At 39.1% G+C, this 22,738-nt stretch overlaps 1 protein-coding gene across 11 annotated transcripts in view; it reads left to right on the top strand.

Annotated features, from left to right (window-relative positions):
- The window catches only part of DOCK3 (dedicator of cytokinesis 3), a 185,327-nt gene that overhangs the window by 58,618 nt on the left and 103,971 nt on the right, over positions 1-22,738 (top strand). For all 11 annotated transcript variants that reach the window (XM_030957084.1, XM_030957080.1, XM_030957079.1 and 8 more), the window contains exons 6-9: positions 2,042-2,190; positions 10,074-10,158; positions 17,748-17,789; positions 19,697-19,851. In XM_030957084.1, coding sequence (XP_030812944.1) covers positions 2,042-2,190; positions 10,074-10,158; positions 17,748-17,789; positions 19,697-19,851 — 431 coding nt within the window. The remainder of the gene's footprint in view (positions 1-2,041; positions 2,191-10,073; positions 10,159-17,747; positions 17,790-19,696; positions 19,852-22,738) is intronic.

Below are 22,738 nucleotides of genomic sequence, written 5' to 3'. Positions count from 1 at the left end.
CCTGACTGCTTGGATAGTCTTGAACCATCATTACAAGAGTGAGAAAGAGGCTCTCTTAGCAGGTTTAGTTGGGAAGTCTGAATATGATGGTTTGGGACCTAATTCTCGTAATAATTTCATTCCCAACTGTTTCATTATTAAAATATACCTAATTTGCTATTTTGATACTACCAAACTCAATTGTTTTCATCTTGTGTTTTAAAAAGTGACAACCTTTTATTGTTCACATAAATAGCATATAAAAATGGACATTTCCCATACCTACTGTCATTGGCAGCTTTTATAGGATTTACTTGTGACCACATTTAGTAATAAAACCTAAACAAAATTGAGTCATTTTAAGCTTATCAGCGATGCATGATTATCTTCCTTGCATAAATTTTTCAGCCCCAGAAATTTACGTCTTTCTGTTAGGTCTAGTGTCTGGTTTTTTTTTCTTTCAAGTGGGACCAAAACCAGTATTGATGCAGAGTTGAAAGATTGTGCATCTTTTAATCTCAAAATTGTTTGATAGGAACAACTGATGATGCCATCTGTGCTTAACCTGCTTCAGCAAAACAGATGTGTAATGAGGTTCAGAGAAATTAAAAAATGCTTATCAAAATGGATTGCATTGATGTCTGTTTTCCTAAGTCATGCAGATCTAGTGGTCTTATAGGAAAACAAACTCAAATAGGTGGAAGTTCTTTTTTCATCTCATCTCAGCTATTTTTGGTAAACAAGTGAAAAACACTTGTTCTAATAATGTGTTGCAACAGAAAACACTTATGTTTCTCTTTGTGGATGTTCCTCTATCAGATGTAATCTGGGTAGATGCAGGTGTCTGTAGTTAGAGGGCTTTTATAACCCACTCATGTACAAGCAGAGATGTGATCAAGGCGGTGCCAGCTGATCAAGTCCATGTCAGTCCATCCACTCAGCGTTTTCCCAAGTGACATTCAAACACTTCAGGCTTTGCAAAGCCAAGGGGTGGAGCTCAGCTGTTCAAAGAACAGCATCCAGCTGCATCAGGAGATCTTATTTCCTTTCTTGGGCTCATCTTTTGTGGCACCTTGGCTATTTTATGCAGTGTTGGAGACTGACTGGATGGAGACGAGCCCCCTTGACACACAATCCTGACCCAGCACACAGACAAATGGACAAATGTCTTTATTTTATCTTATGGGTGGTCTTGGTTGTTGGCCTCAAGTTTTCCTTTTGTGGGGAATTCACATATAGTTATTTCCTGCAGGGGAAAGAAGTACTTCCACTTCTGTCTGGTTTTGGGGGATTTGGTTTTGGTGAAGAGGGTTTTTTTCCATAATGCAGTAATACCAGTTATTTTGGAAAGGATTCCAGTGTTAGTTGTGGAAGTTTTTGGGGGTATTTTCTGTTTATTTGTCTTTACTAATGGTGGTGATGTGGGGGGTTTTATATTATCTATGATAATTTTTCTCTTTCAAAGTAGTTTTCCTGGTGGATTTTATCATTAATTGCTTTGGTCCTTTTTAGAGTGCCAGGTAATTAATTTTCACACACCCACCCCCCTCATACCTGGCTGAACTTTAGTAACTGGAATATCACAAATAAATTAAAAATGCTTTTTTGTTGTGGTGACTCACTGTTGCTGACTGCTCAGAGCCATTCACTTAGCTGCTGACAGAAGTAAACTTTTTCACCTTTATCACTTTAAATCTAAAATGTTACATTTACTGTATGATTGGAATAAGCGATTCCTGCTGTGCCTAATGAATCCTCTTATTTAGCATTAGGTTCCATCAGAAAATGGGCCTCTTAGCAGATTGAGCCTAAACCACAGGAATAAGAAGTTATTTCGTATGAATTGCATCAGTTAACACTACTTTTTGATGTAAATATTTTAAGGCTCACAAAAACTGATGTTCCTCTAGGGTAATTAAATGAAAATTGGGTAACTTATTAATTCTCTTTCTCTCTCTCTTTCCAAACTTATTCTCTCCCCTCTCTTTCTTTCCCCTGCTTTTTTGCCCCTCCTTGCCTCTCTTTTTCTCTCTCCCCTCCTCCCAAAAATGTGCCTTTACAGAAGCATAAGGTAGATCTTTTCTACAAACTGCGGCATGTGATGAACGAGCTCATTGACCTCCGCAGGCAGCTGCTCTCGGGGCACCTGACACAGGATCAGGTGCGAGAGGTCAAGAGACACCTCACAGTGAGGCTGGACTGGGGCAATGAGTAAGTACTGGCTCCTGTTTCTTCTAATTCTTCTCAAGTAACTGTTATTAACAAAAAACCCTACTCAATGTTTTCTTTCCAATAGTATTTGTGCACAGGGAGAACTTGGGATTATTTGAAAATCAAGTATAACTTTTTCCTGAATTTATTGCCTTCTACAGGGAGTTTTGCTCTTGGGGTGAAATGAGCTGTTTACCAGCAGGCCTTTCCAAGGGCTCCCTGCACTTATAAAAGGATTAGGTCACTTCACTTACTTGGTATCAACCTAGAGAATATTAGGCCTGGGAGGATGTGTTCAGAGGTACTTAAAATACACTTTTCTTCCATTAAGGAGGTATTTTAATGGTTGTTGCAAAAAGTAGAGAATCTCACAGTTAACCAGGGACGTGGGAGCTGAGGCTGTGGTATTTAGACTTTTTGTATCATGACACTTCTCAGAGGTTTAGTCACCTTGGTCAGCTCCATGGTGATTTTGTGGAGAGGTTCTTTTACAGGCAAAGACAACCTCAATTCATTCACACAGAAATTATAATAAATTGCCATTAGACAACAATCAGCCCTCAGCCAGGCTTGTGTGTGTTCTGGGATATGGATCAGACAGGTAAGTTGTGCATGACACACGACACTCACTCTCAGACAAACAGAGAATTTCCCTCTGGGAGTGGGATTAGTGCTAATGAGCATGTGGGAGTGGGGAGGAGTCCTGTAAATTGACAGCTAAGGAGAAAATCCCAGTGTTTTTCGTTAAGCTGTGTTTGATTCCATTCCTTGTTCACCTACCTCAGAATCCCCTCTGAGGAACATACCTGAACACCCTGTTAAAGCTTTAGCAGCCCCTTTGCTGCACTTCATTTCTGTCTTGCTGAAAGAAAGCTCTGAAGGACATAGACCAATAGATTGCATCAAGTCTTTCTGCAGTGCAGAATTACAGATATTTTCCATTCTTATTCCCAGTGGAGCAAATAGGAACCAAGAGATTGTGTTTGAGCATTACGCCTGCCTGGTTTTGCTCAGAGTTTATGATCAAATTAGCAACAGGAAGCTGCAGAAATGCTGTGAGGAAAAAAAGATGAGGAGAGCAGTGAAGAGAATAGGTTGTTCCATGAGGTGCCTGTAGACCTTTTTTGATGTTAAACCATTAAATAGGAATGTAATTCAAACTATAAAGGTAAATCTAATATATGACAATTATGGAGAAGCCTCAGTGAAATCAGTAAATATGTTCAGGATTATATTCATCTACTCAGGATGCTTGTTTAGGAAAAAAAATTTCTGTTTCTTACTACAGGTATTGAACTCCCTAGAGAAAGAGATGCATGGTATTAGAGATACATGCAGTATTTAAATGTAAATGTCTGGGACTTCAGGGGTGTTTCTGCAACATCACTCTTTTCCACAGAATTTCTGGAAGAGTTCTGCCACTTTCTTCTATCCCCCCTCTCTGAGATTTATCACAAAACTTATGACCACTTGTGTTAGTCTGCTAAAAACACTCTTGACTTACATAGACATATGCACATAGTACTGCCCTTTCTCAAGTATTATAATAATGTTAATTGCTGTTCTGTCATACTTGAGATTTGCAAATAAAAGAAATTAAAAGCATTGTTAATAATGTGCATTAATGTTGTCTGAGAAGATTGAGTTCCCTGCCGTTTGAGCAGGGCTGTAATTACTCAAGACAGTACACTGTAACAGGAGATATTCCATTGCTAAGCAGCTTTCAGGAAATAGTCATCTCACACATCTAATATGTAACATGTTTGCTTATTTACTGAGAGACTCTTTTTATCCTGACCTCGATCATCAATGAATTGTTTGGGCAGGAGTGATGCAAACATGAAATTCATACTTCTTGTCATCACCAATTACTGATTTTTTTTCACTTTGTTAAACTGGTACAATTTTCCCTTAAATACACTGGCAGTGGCTCTGGAATTTATTCCTTGTGTCCTGGTAGGAGCTGGTGGAAATCAAGGGACAAGATACCCTCCTTGAATGAATAGCTACAGATTTCTTTTTTTGTGAAAGAGCTCATTTAGACTGTTTTCAGACCTTCTGTTTGCTTAGTTTTGTGTGCTTACTGTAAATACTAAGAAGTTTTGCTCTGTAGTTTGGCCTATTAAAATGTGGGAATATTATTTTGCAATAATTGCTGCTAAACCCCTGTATTGTTGCTAATTATTTTGCTAACACAATACTGATTGCTCCTTCCTATAGCCATTCCATTTTCTGTTGCTTACACATTCTTTCTCCCCTGTACAAAAGAGAGGTCCTGGACTCATCCTTTTTTTCATTCATTTGTTCATGCTTTCTTCCTTGTTCCACTTACCCCCAGGTAGCTTAGGTTTATACACATGCAGGGCTGATATTGCTGCTACAGAGATTTTTGTGTTTCCCAATCAGAATTTGGTACCTTCAGATGAGCACCTTGCTGGTTTTAGATTTGCACTTTTAAGCATCTCTGTGTATTTTTGCACAGCCAAAATCTTATCTGCTGTTTTCTTTCCTGCTTATCTTGCTGGGTTTTATACAGAATATTGCAAATACTTCTGCTTTCTAGCAGTGTTTCGGTCTGATAAAATTGGCCATAATATTGATCTATGGAAGGCTGAAATGCTATTGGAAGTGTCCAATGGTCTGTGAATAACAAGGAAAAAGTTGTAAAGCATGAAACAAATGTTATAAAGCTGAAGTGTGCTATTTATCATCTCATTTAAGTCACATTATAAAGTTGAATCTTCAGTTCTTCATCTCATTTTCTATCATGTTTCAAATCAAATAGATATTTGATTTTGAAATTTTTGTTTAGGTTTTTGCTTCGACATGAATGGATAAGTCTTTCCACTTTCACTATTGCTTAGAATGGGAAACCAGAGTGCAGCTTTTTTGCTGATGAAGAGCTGTTTCATTGTGGAGACTTTTGCATCAAAAACAGATGAAGGAATGTGCCTGACAGAGCTTCTATTTGAAATGTGAATCCTCTGCTTCTGCTTCAGTGCCAAAAGCTAATTGCAGCAGTATGTGCAATACCTTGTGTGCCAGAAAGGCAGATGAAGCTTTCTTCAAAGTAATTCAACTTGAAAATCAGAGGTCATCTCACCTGATCTTCAGGACTGGTTCTTTCAGATTGATGTAGAATCTGTCAGGAGATTACCAGAAAGCATCCAGGTCTCCTTGCATACTCAGGGAAGACACTTCCCTCCCTATAAATGTGGAATATATATTCTATGTTTTGGGTCAGAAACAGAGTAAGGAGGGGGAGCCACCAATACCTTGATATTTTTGGCAGATAAAAGCCATAAACAAGATGAGTTTGTAGGCTTTTATTACTTTTTAGTCAAAGGTTATTCTTTTTTCCCATAAAATGTTATTAAAATCATTGCATTAAAAGAAATTTTCCAAATAGTTGCCGTAAATTCTGCACAGAAAGATCCACAGGTAGCCAGAAGGTAAAAATGAGTGTTAAAAAAGAAAAACAAAGGGCAAAATATTAGCAATAAATCTTTTACACTGTCATACAAAGAAAATGAAACACACTTTTAAGGTCATGGTTTTTCTCCTGCCTCAGAATTGCAGTTGGGAAGGCTGTCGCAGCTGGTTAGTACCTACTAACTACTGACATCCATAGCTGTGGAGGGCAGGAATTGTGTGATCTAGTGAAGTCAGCACAGTCTTGAATTTCAAAAAGCCCTAAATTTCAGTGCTCACACTCTTAGATTATTTTGGGGCTTGGACTGATTTATCCTCTTGTCATATCTTCTTGACATAAAAGGAAAAAGAATGACTTTTTGGTAGTGTTGTGACAATGAGCTTAAAGTTAGTAAAATGCATCTGGAGATAAGAATTAAAAGTACAGATGATACCTGTTTGGAGAATCAAAGGCAGTTTTGTTGCAGTAGCTGTCATTACATCAAAGGAGATCAAAATAGGAATGACCAACTTAAACAACCATGAAGAAATGCCTTTAAGAATGGCAGGAAGAGCAGCTGCCATTTCTGTCAGAATGTGCAGCATCTTTGCCTCTCCTGAATATGCTTGGAGTAATGATTGAGTTGGGGTTAAAGGTGTAAGGAACTTTGTGAAAGTCAGTCTTTGAGAAAAACCTGAGTAACCTCTCTGTAGCCTGCCATGCTCAGAAGTATTTGCTACAATTCCCTTTTATCAGTTCCTAACTAAGATTATTTACCTTCATCTCATCATCCTCATTTAAAGAAATAATTTCCTGTGTAGATTTACATCAGTACTTTACTAATTTCTTTGTAGTTTGCAGCCCCTGCAGTTTTTTGTATAACTTAGTTCTGTCAAAGAACACTTCTGGGTTGTATTAGCAGAGTCTCATTTTGACAAACATGGTTTTTCCATGTATTTAATTTTCTGTGGATTTCTGTACTGTATTTCCTTTGAAGTCCATTTTAAAGTCTGCATATAGTTTATGTGCTAGCATCATTTTCTTTCCCTTCACCATCTTTATTTGTGTGAGAGAAATACGAATTGTATTAAGTGAGGCTTTGATATATTAAGAGAAGGAATAAAAGAAAAAGTGGTGGCTGCAAAATTAAAGCTGGAAAGGTTGAGGTGAAGTAGATGTTTTTGGAGCAAAGGGGATGAGATCTTGCACCCTCCAGAGATGTGATGGGCTCTCCCAATCTGTTCTTCAAGACTGAGTTTGCATCTGAAAGGTTTTTGGTTTTTTTTACATCAAATGGCATATTTCTTCAAGGTTCTTTTAGGAAGAGTTGTGCTGACTTGTGGTTTTATGCATTCTGAATGCTGTGGTGTTTGTATTGTAAATAAGTGAACGTTCTGGAAATTAGGACTATTTCTCAAAATTACCATTAAACCTAAGTTGATTTTTTTTTTTTCTAGAAGCCCAGGTAACCTTGAGTTGTGTTTTCATCCCTTTCACTATTAAAAGGCCTGTATTTTTGTCAGTTGGCTTGATTTCATATTACTTGAGAGAAAAATATCTAGAGATTTTAGGTGGTAGATTTTTAAAATTTTTATCCCCCAAAGAAAGGAAAACTGTGAAGACTTTTATGTAGATGAGGAAGAATGTCTAAATGCCAGCTGGAGGGATCCCAAACAGATGCAATCAAGAGATTATTGATAAGCTTGGGGATATTTTGTAGGTATACTTGGGAAATGTTTTTGAAGGGCAGTTCAGTGTGAAGGCAGAATAAAAAAGCACAAGCATTTGCTTGTAAAAGGAAGTATTGTGGAGACAGGAACTGTCAAATAAACAAACCAGCACATTATGTAATTTTTATGCATGCTCTGTTTTGGAGAAATACTGCCTGGCAGCTGGGGCTCTTCTATCCCCCAGTGTTTGATAATAGAGAGGGAAAGTGGGCCACTGACTGTCATTGCCATCTCAAGCATTATGTTGTCAGTCCTTCACAGGCAAAAAAATAATTGGTACAAATTGAGTGTACAAACCTGGACTTCCACCTGCACAGTAAATGGCTGCATGTTTGTGTTCCAGCCAAGACACCCTTCTTTGCTGGGAGCAAGTGTTGTGCAGGATTAGCATAGTATTAGAGAATGAGAATCTTCTGGGCTGAAAATCCACGGTGTTAAGGGATTTAACTAAAAATAGGGTATTAGATAAGTTTCACAGGGATGCTGCTGCAGTTGTGTTGCACATTATTAAGCAGAAGATAATGCTTTTGTCATGTTCTGAGTAATGAGTGCAGGCACTGCTTCACCCCAGCTCTCAAGAGAGCTGAAATGATGTGAACAGAACCTGGTCAGGCTGGGATTGGCTTGGCCAGGTTTTCCTGGAGAACTTGAATAGAGCTCTGTGACTGCCCTGGAACTGCAGTGCACACACAGTAGTGTCAGTAGGGAATCATCTGTTCATATCTGCGTGCTGAGGGGAAATCCCTTTATCAATGTACTTCAGGGGTGGGAGTGGGCACACATGTGAATGACAGGGTGTTTTGGAGGTTGTTTAGATACTTACATTCAGGAAAGCTTCTGTGAATGAATTTGATGAGCAGTAACATTAAAAAAACAAACAAACAAACAAAAACCTTTGCAGTGATCTCTGACTGATTTTACCATTTTTTGTATTATATTTTTTGACTTTCTGTGATTAGGCTCAACTGGCAGCTGCAGATAAGGATTACCTAGTCTATCCTTATTTTCATCTTTTTCATTTGGTAAATAGATGCAGTCATTCTTATAGTTGCAGCTGCAGTTTTCAGGTACTGGTCCTGGGGCACAGATACTTGTGTTTCATAGGTTGAATCAAAGCAAAGTGTGAAACCATGACTTTCACAATGTAGCATTAGAATTTGGTATTTGACGTGAAACTGCATTGGAGAAGGAAAGCTGCTCCCTTTTTTCCACTGAAAATATAATTGATTTGAGCAAAGAACTGAGAACATGGAAATTCCACTTGGTCAGTAGGGGGTTTCAATGACCATACAGTGCTGCCAGGACAAGTGAACAGGGCTGAGCTGTATTTTGAAGATGCGAGGGTTTAGGGATATAAATAAAGAAGGAAAACCTGCTTAGCAAAGGTTCAAAAAAAGAATTATGGAGTTTGGAAACTTCTGGGTAACATTTAAAAGCACCTTGGTGAGCAAAGGTAGCTGAGCTTCCTCCAAACTGCTGCTTCTCCCCAGCTGTTGTTTTAAGCCAATTGCTCAGAAAGAGACACTGGATTGCCTGGAGCCTTCTGTTATTGCTCCACACAATTACTCTACAGTACCAGAGAGGTTTTTCTCAATAAAATTTTTCATTTGCCATCAGGAACAAGTCTGTGCAGAATGTTTCCCTCTCTGATTACAAAATTAAATTGGCTTCTGCTTTTCTTTTATAGTTTGTGACAGGAGTGCCACAGTAATTCGTGAGGGCACCTCTTCTGTTTGGTTTTTTTCTTCAAGACTCTTAAGAATTTCAATATAAAATGTCTGGAAGTGAAGTATCAAAGTTATATAAGGCAAAAGCAGGAAAATGGTTAATTCATGTGTTGGGTTTTTTAAAAATTTACTCCTAATAATATTGTTTAGTGTATCTTTTTATTGTAATGCTCAGAACTCTTTGTGGATCAGAAACTGAAGATCTATGGAGAAAACCTTGGGGTTTGTCACCATTAAGGTTGTCTTGTTCTGCAGTCTACAGTTATTAATTAATCATTAACAGTTTGCATTTATTTGTATGGATAAAGAATATCTTATTCTGTCTGCTCCTCCTGTGAAGCTGTGATCTGAACTGCCTTCTCTGCAGCTGAATTCCTTAACTTGTCATCTTTGCACTGGTATTTTTTTGTCAGTTTATATAGTTGATTTGAGCCAAAATATTAATTCTGTTCAAAATAATTAAAAACATTTTGTGTGTGTTACAAATACAGATTAAGATTATTGTTATGGCAGTTATTGTTTATTACTAACAAAAATTACTGTGTTTACATGGGGGTGAAGTTCTGTGAACACCAGGAATATCAAAGCAGCTTCCCAAGTCTCGGAACCTGTTGGCACATTCGAACAGGACTGTTAATAGAACTTTTTCATTATATTATGAAGGATCTTGCTCAAATACTTCAGCAGCAAACAGAGTATGAACTCTATTTGCCCACTACATTTCCATGTACAAAATTGCCTTGTTTTGAGTACTGCACCAACATATTGGCCAAAAGCTTCCCCTGCATAAATTGCCAGAGCTCCAGTGAATTTAGGGAACAAAAAGTAACAAGTTTGTTGAGGGATTTTTTTATATTTGCATTAAATTTTCTTTAGAATTGTTTAATGGTTAACAATTGCAGTAAGACTGGAGTAGCTGAGTATTTCTGTGTCCCTGCCCTGGAGGAGGCACATGCAGGAGCTGCTGGTGACATTTGTGTGCCTCACTGACATTGCTCCTTCTTTCTCTTACAGACATTTGGGCCTTGACTTAGTTCCACGGAAGGACTTTGAGGTTGTGGATTCAGATCAGATCAGTGTTTCAGACCTTTATAAAATGGTAAGAAATTCTCTGGAAGATTCCTCTGAGTTTTCACTGTGGGAGGGAAAGAAGGGAAAATGGTTTTATTCTTTATTCTTACATGTTTTCTTGTTTCCAATGGTGTTGTAAGTTAAATGTCTTCTTCATTTGCGCCCTGACCACCAGTGCAGTGTCTCTCCTACTCTAAGCAGTGGCATGCTTTGATACATTTTTATTTCAATTTACAAAGTAACGTGCTGTTAACTCTTGGTAGGTTCTCTGAGTTCAGAAAGTCTGTGAGAGCCATTATTTGATTCTTTGAGCAGATTTGCAGATGAAGATGTTTTCACCTAAGTGAAAAGTCTAGGTTTGTGGTTGCATAGATAATAAACATCTTTGCCCTGTTACAAAGACTTTTTGAGCTCACAAAAGAAGGGGAGAGAGGAGGGAGACCAGTGCATAAGTTAATTGAAGCAAAACTAATCTTTGAACGTTAAGACTGTCCCTGTTGTATGTCAGTGCTCCTTAGAAAGCCTGGAGTGCATTTGAATAAGAATATTTGGATTTTCAGGTGAAGTAGTATAGTTCCTTCACTGGAATGAGTTCCAAATGCTGTCATTATTAGTCACTTGTACAGTCCTGTTTGTACATAATGAAGTTGAAGTGGTTTTGGAAATGTGAATTGTGCCATTAGTGAACTGTAAAGCCACTGATGCATTTTACTACTTAACTGTATTTGGATTCTCTGTTAGTAGGACTAATACAGATAATTTTGGTTTGGATTGTGATGTAACTGCAGAGGGAGAAACAACATGTATAATTCAGGAAAGTGAATGAAAACCCTTCCTCAGATGCTGTTTTATCTACAAAAAAAGACAAATAAGAAACCTCAGCAATTATTTTGTACAACTTCTTCATTTATTAACTTCCAGAGAAAATAGTTGTTTTCTACATAATGTTATTAGAGTGTCACTCACTTCTAGGAAGCTTTTAATTTCCTGTTTTAAAACAGTTTTGACTTTCAGCTATTTAAGATTAGGGGCAGAGAGGTCCATAGCTTGGTGATGGGTTTGGTTGCAAGATGTGACTTTTCTTTAAACCAAGGGCATGTTTTGTAAACAAGCTGGGTGCTGTTGCTGCTTTGGATTATTTGCACTGTATAATAGTGGATTTCATGGAAAGAAGTAAGAATTATTGCATAAGAAATATGAAAGTACACCAGTCTATAATCCTAATTTTTAAAGTTTTTTCCTAATTTGCCATGGTCTGAGGAGAGTTTAGTGCCAGTACAGCAGAGTTTTCCTTCAGCACAGCCTGGAAATAACTCGGTAGCGAATTCCATCAGTGGAGATTCAGGGTGTGAGATTAGTTGCTAACTAAGGATTGGTTTATTACTCTGAGGTTTATTCTGCACATTTTTTTACTCTGAATACTTGGAGTACTGCAAATAGGCAATATTTATTGCCAGAGCAGCCATCTGATTATGTCACCCCTTAGTCCTGTGACTCTCTGTGCTGCTCCATGCTGGGCAGGGCTCAGGACAGCACCATTACTCACTTCACACTTCACTGCTGCTGGAGTCTGTAGATGCAAGAGGACAGTGCTGTCTAATCACATCTCCTCACAGTCAGGAGGCAATTTCAGGAACCAAAGCAGCTGAAAACCTGTTATTTTTTTAACTTAAACTTGGTAAAAAATGAAGGAAAGGTATGTTGGTGACTTGGGTTGTTTTAGGGTTATTTCTAATGTGGTTTGGGGATTGTTTTTATTGCTTAACAAAAACCCAGGGAGAGAATCCTCCTTGTTTATGACAAAATACTTTATAGATTCGTAAATGAACAGTGAGGTTTTGCATTGAAAAATAATCTTGCAGTAGTCATTGTGAGAGCCAAATTACTTTCTTATATTTTCAGGATTGTAGGATGTTAAATGTAACATAGAAAACACCCATTAGCAGAGCAAGGGGTGAGGCAACACATCAGACTTTTCTCTCTGTCACAGCAGAGATTCAAGCACTTTTTATTCAGCCATTAGACTTAGCACTGCTCTTCTTGATAAATTGTAAGTTGTTACATTTGAGCCTCTCTTTTAGCTCTCATGTTTTATTGCTGAGTGTGTTTGTGACTGCTGGGTGATGCTGTATTCATCTCTTTGGCAGAGCTGTTGTGCTCTGAGGCCTTGCACATCCTGCTTCTCCATGTTACTCGTTCTGAAGCTAAATGCCAGTGGCTGCAGGATGCACGGCACTTGTCAGGAATTGTTGTTTTGCTCCTGAAGGAAAGCAAATTGCCCTTTCCCTATGACAGTGGTTGTGACTTTAAGCAATATGACAGAACACTTTTTAAAAATACATATTACTTTTGAATGGTGGGAAAATATGTTCTCAGAATTCTGCCACAGAGCTCAGCGCTGGAGCTGCCCCTGGATTGAAGTTGTCATTTAGGAACACAAAGTCCTGCAGGATGTCAGGAACACTTGGATGGCACATTTTAGTGGAAGGGTTACAAGACACAAATGTCTGAAGTCGTTTCACAAATCAGAAATGTTCAAAGCTGGTGATTAATTATGTTTAGCTTTTCTATAAGGTTATTGAAGTGGGTGTGTGTCTTCAGGACAAGTTCAGGAGGTGCATGGAAGGCACAGCTGTTGACTGTGTAACTGCTGCAGCTCAGGCATTTCTTCCAACTGTGTGAGAGAAATGCCATGAGTTCACCAGAGTTCCTAATTAAAAAAAAATAGAGTTCCTAAATAAATAGTTTCAAATTAATGCTGCCATCACCTCATAACTATTTATTCTTTATTCAAATGGTAAATGTGATTGGTAAGATGGAATAGGGAAGAAAATAAGAATTCAGTTACCCAGAACTCTTCTAGATAAGGAAAACAACTGGGCACAAACTGGACAGAAGATCATGAAATCTTTGTTGATTTTTTAAAATTTTCTTAGTTGTTCTTTGTAAAACAAAGCAGATTGGCAGAGAACAGGTTTGTGTTTGTTGGGTTCTAAAGCCCAGTAAAAAGTCAGATGAGAATATGAAGGCAGAAAGCAGTTTAAGACTGACGTGGGAATGGTGGGATTGACTCACCGGGCATTGTTAGGGAAGGAATGAGGAAGAACAACACTGAAAACTGGTATTGGTAGATAAGATACCATGAGAAAGAGGTTTGATGAGAAAGTGGAGGTAAGGAGAATTGATAGTTCTTTCAGTAAATTAAGAACAAAACCACAAGATGTTCTCTAACAGGCCAAGTTGGATAAATTCAGAATTCTTCATCTCCTCCAGGCATTAGAGTGAAAGGGAAATTTCAATTACTGAGAGCCAGTTTACAAGAACAGAATTATTGAGAAGTATAATAGAATAGCACAAATGGGTAAATAGAAGAATTAGAAAGGCAATGCACAAATTCAAATATAACAAGCAAATGTGGTCAATTGTATCAAGAAACAGTTTTATATAAATAACCTGGTACTAACTGGGAAGCTACAAGAAAATTTTTATACTGGGAAAAACCAACTGGCATGTGATGCAAGAAAATAACAGGGCACTTAATGTGCTTCTTGCTCCCCTGAACTCTGGTTAGGTGGTAACTTTCTCAAGAAGTTTTCAGTTCCAGGGGACTTGGAACTGTGTACATTCCAGTTGGGATCTTTGGAGAAGCCATATCAGACATGTTAGTGATTATCACTGAGAAGATGGATAAGGTTCCAGCATATCAGCAAAGGGCAGGCTAATTTCACACCTTAAGAATAGGTGATGGAGGAGGAACTGGTAATTTTTCTCTCTCTGTAACAAATGCTGGAAAATAATAATAATAAAAGAAAATAATAATTACTTGCAGCAAGGACATGAGTATTAGCGTGTGTGAACGTGTCCAGAATAAGCAATTTTTAAAAGTTCCACTAAAAGAACATAGATAAGTCTACTGGATAGAGGAGAAGCAGCTGATGCCATATTTAGATTTTGGTAAAGGTTTTAAATGTTTGTTTTAATTTAAATTCTCCAAAGGTTCTAAATGAAATTACTGTAATGTAAACACAGAGCTAATTAGAAAACACATACCAAAAAAAAAAGAATTGTTGTCAATAATTTGATGAACTAGGAGGAGGAATGAATTAGCTGAATTTTTGGGGTCATCCTCCATTTTGTAGTACTTCAAGTTTAATGTTTAATTAGGGACTAGATGCTGAAATAAGGAGTCTGCTTACTAAATATACAAAATCCACAACATTGGAAATGGTCTTTCTGATTCTTTCAGTGGAGGCAAGGATCAGAATTCCAAATAATAGAGAGAAATTTAAGAAATTATGTGAAAAATGTAGTATACCAGGGAGAATCATAAATGTAAGGTTTTAACTCCTGCAGTCAATTGTTGGCTCTGAAGTGCAGATTGGGACACTCCAAGCTTAGGTGGGTTTGTCAGGGAGATTTGAGGTTATGATGGAATCACAAGCTGAATTAATTAATCTTTTCATCCTAATGATGGATAAGAAAAGAATCAATAGGCCCAGGTTACAATAGCAAGGAATCAATTTAAGCATCAGAAAACACTTTGATGAGGAAAGATATACTGAACTTTGTATCTGGTAAAGTTTGCACAACCTTTGCAGACAACTATTTTTTGGGAAAAATAAAGGTAAAACTGATGGTTTATTTTTTAGAATGAAGATGGATAATTTCTTAACAGTCCTATTTTTATATCACTTTGAAAGGCTTTTCAGGTTGGAAGGGGCCTCAGGGAGGTCTAGGCAAACTTTCTGCTCTCAATGCAAGGTCAATACTGAATTCAGACCAGGCTGCTCAGTGCTTTGTCCAGTTGGATGTTGAAATCCCTCAAAGGAAAGGATGGAATGTTGTAATGGCTGCCCTAATGGAGTTACATTTTGCCTTCTTGGAACTTTGAGATATTCCATGGTGTAGTTGATGATCACAGTATTTTGGCCAATGTGCTGTGCAGCTCTGGGGAGAGCCTGGCTGCCTCCACATGCTGGGAACTTCATGGTTACAGGAAGGCTGCCACAGGTCACCTACAGACCTTGTCTTCTCCAGACTCAAAATGCTGCATTCCCTGCATCCTCCTTGTCCTGCTTCACTGGCCTTTGCTGAATGCAGTATTTCAGCTGTAGTTTACTCAGTGCTGAGGAAAAATGAATTAATGTTATTCTCAGTCTACTGGCTCCATTTCTGGTAACAGAAACAGTAAATTGTTAAATGTTCCTGCTGCCTAAGTGCTCCCCTGACTTCTGTTTGACTTGCTTTAGTAGGACCCTACCAGTCTGCTGGCCCCAGTTTAGGATCAGCTGGGAATTTAAGTCTCAGGACAGACCCCTGAAAAATACACACCATCAGCCACTGCCTTTGGAGCCTGAAAATCCTACTGTTTGTTGGAGTTTTTAAATCAAATAAGGGGTCTGTCCATGAAGGTATAAGTTTATAGCTTGGGTGTAGGAATGCTGTGGGTGACCATGCTGAGGGCCTTGCTGAGCTGGGGAGACACAGCAGCCACTCATCTTCCCTCATCTACTGATTTGGTTATTTTACCTCAGGGGAATCACTTGATCCAGCATAATGTACCCCTGATAAATCCATCTTGGTTATTTTCAGTCACCCTCCCATCCAAGTACCCAAAAATGGCATGTACCCTCTGGGCACTTCGCCTGGCCAGAGGCAAGGGCACATAAATTAACTCAGCCAGTGATTGCATTGTTATAACGTGGTCCTGAAGCATGAAAGCAGAGAGTTAGTCAAATCTTATCTTTTGGTTATGGAAAAACTTAAAACCTAAGGTTTTTACCACTTATTGTCATAGATTTACCTCAGTGTACACTCTGTAAGCAGCAGTGTTTGCTGATGAATCTCTTCAGACCACCTCTCATATTTGTGTTGCCTGAGTGTCTCAGTTTCTTACTTGGATTTAGAGATTAATTTAATCAAAAGAAGTCAGGACACCTTGAATAGCTTAAATAACTGGTCTTTTCTATGCCAGCTGATTCTGAGTGGTTGCAGGTGACAAAAAGATGAATAGGCAACTCAGCCAGCTTGAAGGCTTTTAACATTCAAAAGATGATGCAGTAGTTACACAAACAATGGAACTGAAGATCATTATTTTTCCACTGAGAGCGTGAATGAGGACATTTTTATAACTGTGAATGTAAACAGATGTCAAAATATGCCATTTAGAATCACAGAATTGTTTAGGTTGGAGGAGACCTTTAAGATCGTTGAGCTCAACCATTCCCCCAGCACTGCCACAGCCCCACCAACCCCTGTCCCCAAGTGGCTCAGCTACAGGTCTTCAAAATCCCTCCAGGGGTGGGGAGTCCACCACTGCCCTGGGCAGCCTCTTCTAATGCTTGACAATGCTTTGGGTGATAAAATTTTCCCTAATAGCTGATCCAGTAGTGAGGGGCCCAAAGCTGTGCCCAGGATTTGAGATGTGGCATCAGCAGTGTCAAATCCAGGGGCCTCCTTGGCCAGCTGGGCCCACTGCTGCTGAGGGATTGCAGGGGGCTCAGTGAGCACCTCTGGCAGCTCCCTCAGTACCCCAGCACCTCCCTGGTCTGTTCTCATTATGAAGAGTATCTCTCCTTTTGTGGTAAAAAGTCCTGTTTGTGTTCTGGGTGAAAGACAGCGTTGTAGTTTAAGAGTATTTCCAGATACATTTTGTGGACAATCTTTTGCCTTCACCTCCTTTGAAGCTTCGTGTTTGTCAACAGATCAGCTAATTCTGATATAGAGTGTAAATGTTTGGTCAGAATGAGATGTTGGGTTTGTAATAGGAGGGAGGTGGGGAGAATGAAGAGAGTATTTAATAGTGTGTGGCAGTGTCAATGTGAATATTTTGGTTTAAAATGTTAATATTAAGATGATGTACAGAGAAAGGCATGGCAGAATCATTAATGATGGTTTTTTTAAAGCTCTCTGAAACCTTTTCAATTTAGATTAGTATTTAAATCTCCCTTTGGAGATTAAATGGCTTCAGTGAGTCTTGCAGTCCATTTTCTGATTATAACATCTCCTAGCATAAAAGGCTTTAAATACAGCATCATCCTCTGAGTTTTTAGACATGTAGCTCTTTGTAGTGATTCTTATTTACAGGCATTGGGCAGCTAGAATTGTAGAGGAGTCTTTAACTAATTTTCAGGATTTCATTTTTTTATTAGAGCAAAAATATTTAACAACCTCTAAAATCCATCTTTCTTTCTAGATGCCTGTGTTTTTTAACAAATGCACCTTTCCACAGGCAACATACCAGGAGATGAGGATTAGTGCTGAGGTGTCTTCCCATTTAGCAGAAGACAGAGATTATACAGAATAATTAAATTTTCCAACGCTGTAATAGCATTTCTTTTTGAAATTGTCTAACTTGTGACAGCCTTTTACTTTGAACACTAAGGTAAATACTCCCTGTAAATTCAAATAGATAGGTAAAGAAACAGCTTAACTGAGAAAAGCCTTTAGGAAAGCAAGTGGTCTTGTGAGTGATGATACACTGAAAAAAGGCATGAAAAGTTGGTAATCATTTTCATAGTAATATTTTAGAATTAGTGTTCTAATGCTATATAAATACAATGTAAATATTTCTTACTTTCAAAAAGGTTTAAATTTTACTATTTTGTATCTCCACAGCATTTGTCAAGTAGACACAGTGTCCAGCAGAGCACATCACAGGTAAATACCATCCATCTTTGAATTTTTTATTGTCTTTAAGTTCTTGGTAATGTAGGTAAAGGTATGATGGAGATTACTGGGTAAGTCCTTACCCACAGAACACTTCCTCAAAAGATTCCCAAGTGTTTAAGTCACTAAGGTCCTCTTCAAATTCCATTTAGGTCTCTTTTCCTGGGCTTGTAACTGTTGTTCTTAAAAGATACAATTGTGTAGAGAGATCAAAAGCCTCACTCTGCCCCTGTGACTCTTCTGTCTACCTGCTGACACGTGGCTTAGTGGCTTCTGTTTCACACATCCTTTCTGTACTGGTATAATCCTGTCCTGGTCATGGAATCTAGCTTTGATCTTTACAGAGATCTGTGCTTCCTCAGGTACCTGTCTTTAAAGAATGAGGATTTCCTTGGGTTTAATTTTAAGTCCAGAACAAAATTCCTTTTAAACTAGTACAAATCTGAATTGTAAGTCTGGAAATTTAAGATTTTTTTGGTTAGACTGTACCTGTCTGTGCATTCAGAGGAGGTGAGCACAGAGAACTTAGGGATATACATGCAAACTGTTTATTAAGATCAGCATGAATGGATGTAAAGGGTTGTAAAAACTGAAAGACTACATTTGCTTATGCTCTTTTTTCCTTTGCCACCCCAGCATTCTCACTGCTATGGTGAATATGTTGAGCAAAAATGTAAACCTTTCTACTATCTGGCTTGATTGGTTGCTCGTGTTATCAACCCTTGTGAAGTTTTTTTATACCTACAGGACAAACTGGCCTGTTAAGCCTGGTTCTAAGTCATGGATTGTTGTTGAGAGGAAAATGCCCTTAGGGTTAAGTCCAAATGTTCCCCCAGCACTGTCAAGGCCACCACTAAACTCTGTCCCTAAGCACCACATCTACACATCTTTTAAATCCCTCCAAGTATGGTGACTCCACTGCTTCCCTGGGCAGCCTGTTCCAGTGCTTGACAACCCTTTCAGTGTGGAATTTTTCCCAAATATCCAATCTAAACCTCCCTGACACAAATTGTTCCTTGGGAGAAAAGACCAACCCTCACCAGGCTACAACCTCCTCTCAGGGAGCTGCACAGGGCAATAAGGTCCCTCCTGAGCCTCCTTTTCTCCAGGCTGAGCCCCCTCAGCTGCTCCTCATCTGACTTGTGCTCCAGACCCTTCCTCAGCTCCCTTCCCTTCCCTGGAGAGGCTCCATCACCTCAGTTCTTCCTTGGAGTGAGGGGCCCAGACCCCAGCATTGGAGGTGTGGCCTCAGCAGTGCCCAGTACAGGGGGACAGTCACTGCCCTCATCCTACTAGCTGCAGAAATGACGTCTAGAAGTGAATTGCAGCTGCTCAAAAGAAATAATGTAACAAATGCTACTAACAATGCTTTAAGGCCATCTGCTTTAAATGGAAATCATCAGGACCCACTCCAGTACTGTCTTATAATTCATTTTCAGTACCAGAATCAAAGCAAAATTTGAGAAATAGGATTGACGTGGTTTACTTGATAAAATCAGATTTCCAATGCATAAACCATTTATTTTGTATCTACTCAGTTATCACAGTTTCATCAACCTATTCAAATTAGAAGCGTTAAAAATAGAGGCAGAAAGCTTAATCTAGCCCCTATCTCTGAGGCAGAATATATTTGAGAAGAAACTTTTACTTGAGGGTGAGAGGAGAGCAAGATCTCTGTTAAAATGCTCAGGTTGGTCTGTTCAGGTGTCCTTTCTGTGTGAGGAGGTGCCAGTGGTTCAGGTGTCCTTTCTGTGTGAGGAAGTGCCAATGGTTCAGGTGTCCTTTCTGTGTGAGGAAGTGCCAATGGTTCAGGTGTCCTTTCTGTGTGAGGAAGTGCCAATGGTTCAGGTGTCCTTTCTGTGTGAGGAAGTGCCAATGGTTTTCCCTGTTTGCCTCAGGTGGACACCATCCGGCAGCGGCACGGGGAAGCCTGTAGGATGCCAGTGCCTCATCACTTCTTCCTCAGCCTGAAGAGCTTCACCTACAACACCATTGGAGAGGACACTGATGTCTTTTTTTCCTTATACGATGTCCGGGAAGGCAAACAGATCAGGTAGGAATTTGTCCAAGACCTAAAAAGCTTCCTAGGAAAAGAGTTGTGAGCAGAGCAGGTACCTTGGAGATAAACATGAGGTGTTCTTGTGGCCCAGCTGGAAGGACAGAGCTGGGACATCGTGAGTTGCTGGCCCTGCAGTCCTTACATGGGAATATCAGAAGTACTGCTCCTTGCATAGGAAATTTAGTGAAGCATTAAAAGCACAGAATGGTTGAATTTTTTAGTTTTCTGACTTTGCCTCCAGACATTACAGAAGCTTCCTCCTTAGGGTTATTGGTTAAGAAGCACAAATAATGACAGGGCCAGGCTGTGGGGCTGGTTTGAGAAGGGACTGCTGTGTGCCTCTGTAACTTTCCTCCACTCCTTGCCTTCTAGGCCTGTCACAAAATAGCTTTTTCTTCTCATTGTATTGCTCTCAACATAAACTCTTAACATTCATCCCTATGTCTATGCTCTCAGTTTATTGAACTAATTGGTACCAGTGTTAGCAAACATGAGATAGGCTGGCTTTTCTTCTTACAAGCATGTGTTTTGAAAACATCAGAGTATGTAGAAGAGCATTACAGCATTTATTTTGTGTCTTGGAAGTTTAGCAGATGCAGCTTGGTCTGATCTGAAGAACATCATATTTGTGCAGTGTTCTGAGTTTTGGTAAAAGCATTTCCTGACAGCCACTTGCTGCCGTAGTCAAAACTCTCCAAGTTTTCAGCAATTAGATTAAGATTTGTTTCAAAGTGAGGGAGGAGCCACAGAATGTTCCTTCCTCTCTTAGGAAGGAAGCTCAGAGTAAGTGAGAAGTTTTGTATCTCTTCAGAGTACATCCCACTGAAAATTGGTCTACATTACAAAGCTCTGTTGACTTGACGGCATTCCTGATATCCAGCTTAAACCTCCCCTGCCACAGCTCCAGCCTCTCCCTGCTGTCCCTGGGCACAGAGAGCAGAGATTTGTTCCCTCCCCTCTCCTGCCCCTCAGGAGGATGCTGGAGGCTCCACTGAGGTCTCCCCTCAGTCTCCTCCAGGCTGAACAAACCAGGAACTCTCAGCTGCTCCTCACAAGGCTCCTCCTCCAGACCCTCCCCATCTCTGCAGCTCTTTGGACACTCCAGTGGATGGAGTTTAGGATGTGCCTAATTCTTGAGAAAATTACCAGAAAATAGCTATAAGGAGGGAAAGGTGAAAATGGAAAACCAAACAGAAGAGATACACGCAACTAGTTCCTGCTGCAAAGCAGTAAAATATTAAATAATTGAGATGAGAAAAGCTGCCAGGAAGAGGAAGGGACAGGCAGACATGCTGCTGCCAGCAGAAATTGCTTTGAAAGGAGATGAATTTCTTGGGCTGCAGTTTGTATGTAAACACTGAGTGCCGAGCCTTAAGGAAAGGGTTTTGCCAGTGATTAAAAAAAAAAGGAAATAATAGTTATAATGAGGAAAAGCACAAAGAGTGGTCCAGGCAAATTTCAATATATATAGTAATGTTTTTTTGTGCAAACAGTTGTTATTACTTAGCTCTTTGTATTAAGCATCAGTGTTTTGCTATAGTGAAAACAGCATAATTTTTACATTTTCTTACATCCCAAAGAGTGCTGGGGAAGAAATGTGTAATGAGGCTGAGCTCTGTTTTGGAGAAGAAACCAGAAAACAGACAAACACATTGCTACAAATTTAGAATGATGTTTTTATATCTACTTTAAAACTTTTTCTCTCCTCTCGGGAAATAGTACATTAAGGTAAAAAACCCAAGTAAGGCTTCTGCACACTGCAATCTAAATGAAAGGGACAAATTGACTTCTGAAATGGTTTGGAGGTTGATAAATTTCTTACCCAAGCAGCTCATGCTGGAGGCTGAGTGGCTTTCAGCGTTACTGCCTTGGACATGTGCTGGATTACAAACCTCCCTGAACCTGCTGGTGCCAGGAGTTATTTCCCAGGGAGTGAAGAATTGCTGAAAGTTCCAGTGTTTTTCAAGGGCTGAAGCAACAGCATGCACCAGGTGAGGATTAGCAATCAGAAGGTTGGAGCAGCAGCTGAAATACCATTTGAGATGGTTCCCAGGTTCTGAATGCAAAAATGTTCCTGTGTTTAATGGCTGTCAGCAAAGGAGGAGCAGACAAAGGGTGACATGGGGGAGCTATAGACAGCAGGAATAACAACAGTGCTAGCAGAGGGGTCAGACCTAGAGGTAAACACAAGGAAAAAGTTACTTGACTTTTAATCTGACAGAAATATAGACAGTAATACTTCTAAGTAAATAGAACTTGAAGGCTCAGATTTAAAAAGGGATTAAGGCTTATTTGTCTGTTTTAAAGTATTTGGCATTTCTTTTTTTCTTGCATATAAAAGACACTAGTCTAGCAACTTTGTGACTCATCTTTAATATCTCAGTTTGTTTGCTGAGTGGAAGTTACTGGAAAATGATGTGATAATTGATGTAGTTTGGATTATAGCCAATGATTATACCCCATTGTGAGATATACCTTGGGATGAATGATCTTGGAGTGATCAAGTTGAGAGTAGCAGCAAAGAAAATGTTACTGTAAAGATGGGGAACTCTGTAAGGAAGGTGCCAGTAAAGATCAAATAGAGATAGGTAAACTGATATGGAGAAAAGATATTTGAGAGTTGTCTGTTTCTGAATGATACTGTTGAAGAGCACAGAAGCAAATTGTTTGAGTATGAAGGAAAAATTAAATATATGGAGACAACAGAAAGTCTGCATCATGTTCTGTGGTTGGAAAGACAGTATAAAACAGGACAAATGAAATTGCACAGACAGGGATGAGAGGAGACAGAAACTTGTAGAAAAAATGCAACTACCAAAGGGCATTAAGGACAAAAAACCAAAAGAATAATTCTATAATGCTTTACCAGCAAAAAACCTTT

Source organism: Camarhynchus parvulus, chromosome 12 (genome assembly GCF_901933205.1).
Source record: "Camarhynchus parvulus chromosome 12, STF_HiC, whole genome shotgun sequence".
In the NCBI taxonomy this organism is placed as follows: domain Eukaryota; kingdom Metazoa; phylum Chordata; class Aves; order Passeriformes; family Thraupidae; genus Camarhynchus; species Camarhynchus parvulus.
This window is presented reverse-complemented; position numbering and strand designations above follow the sequence as displayed.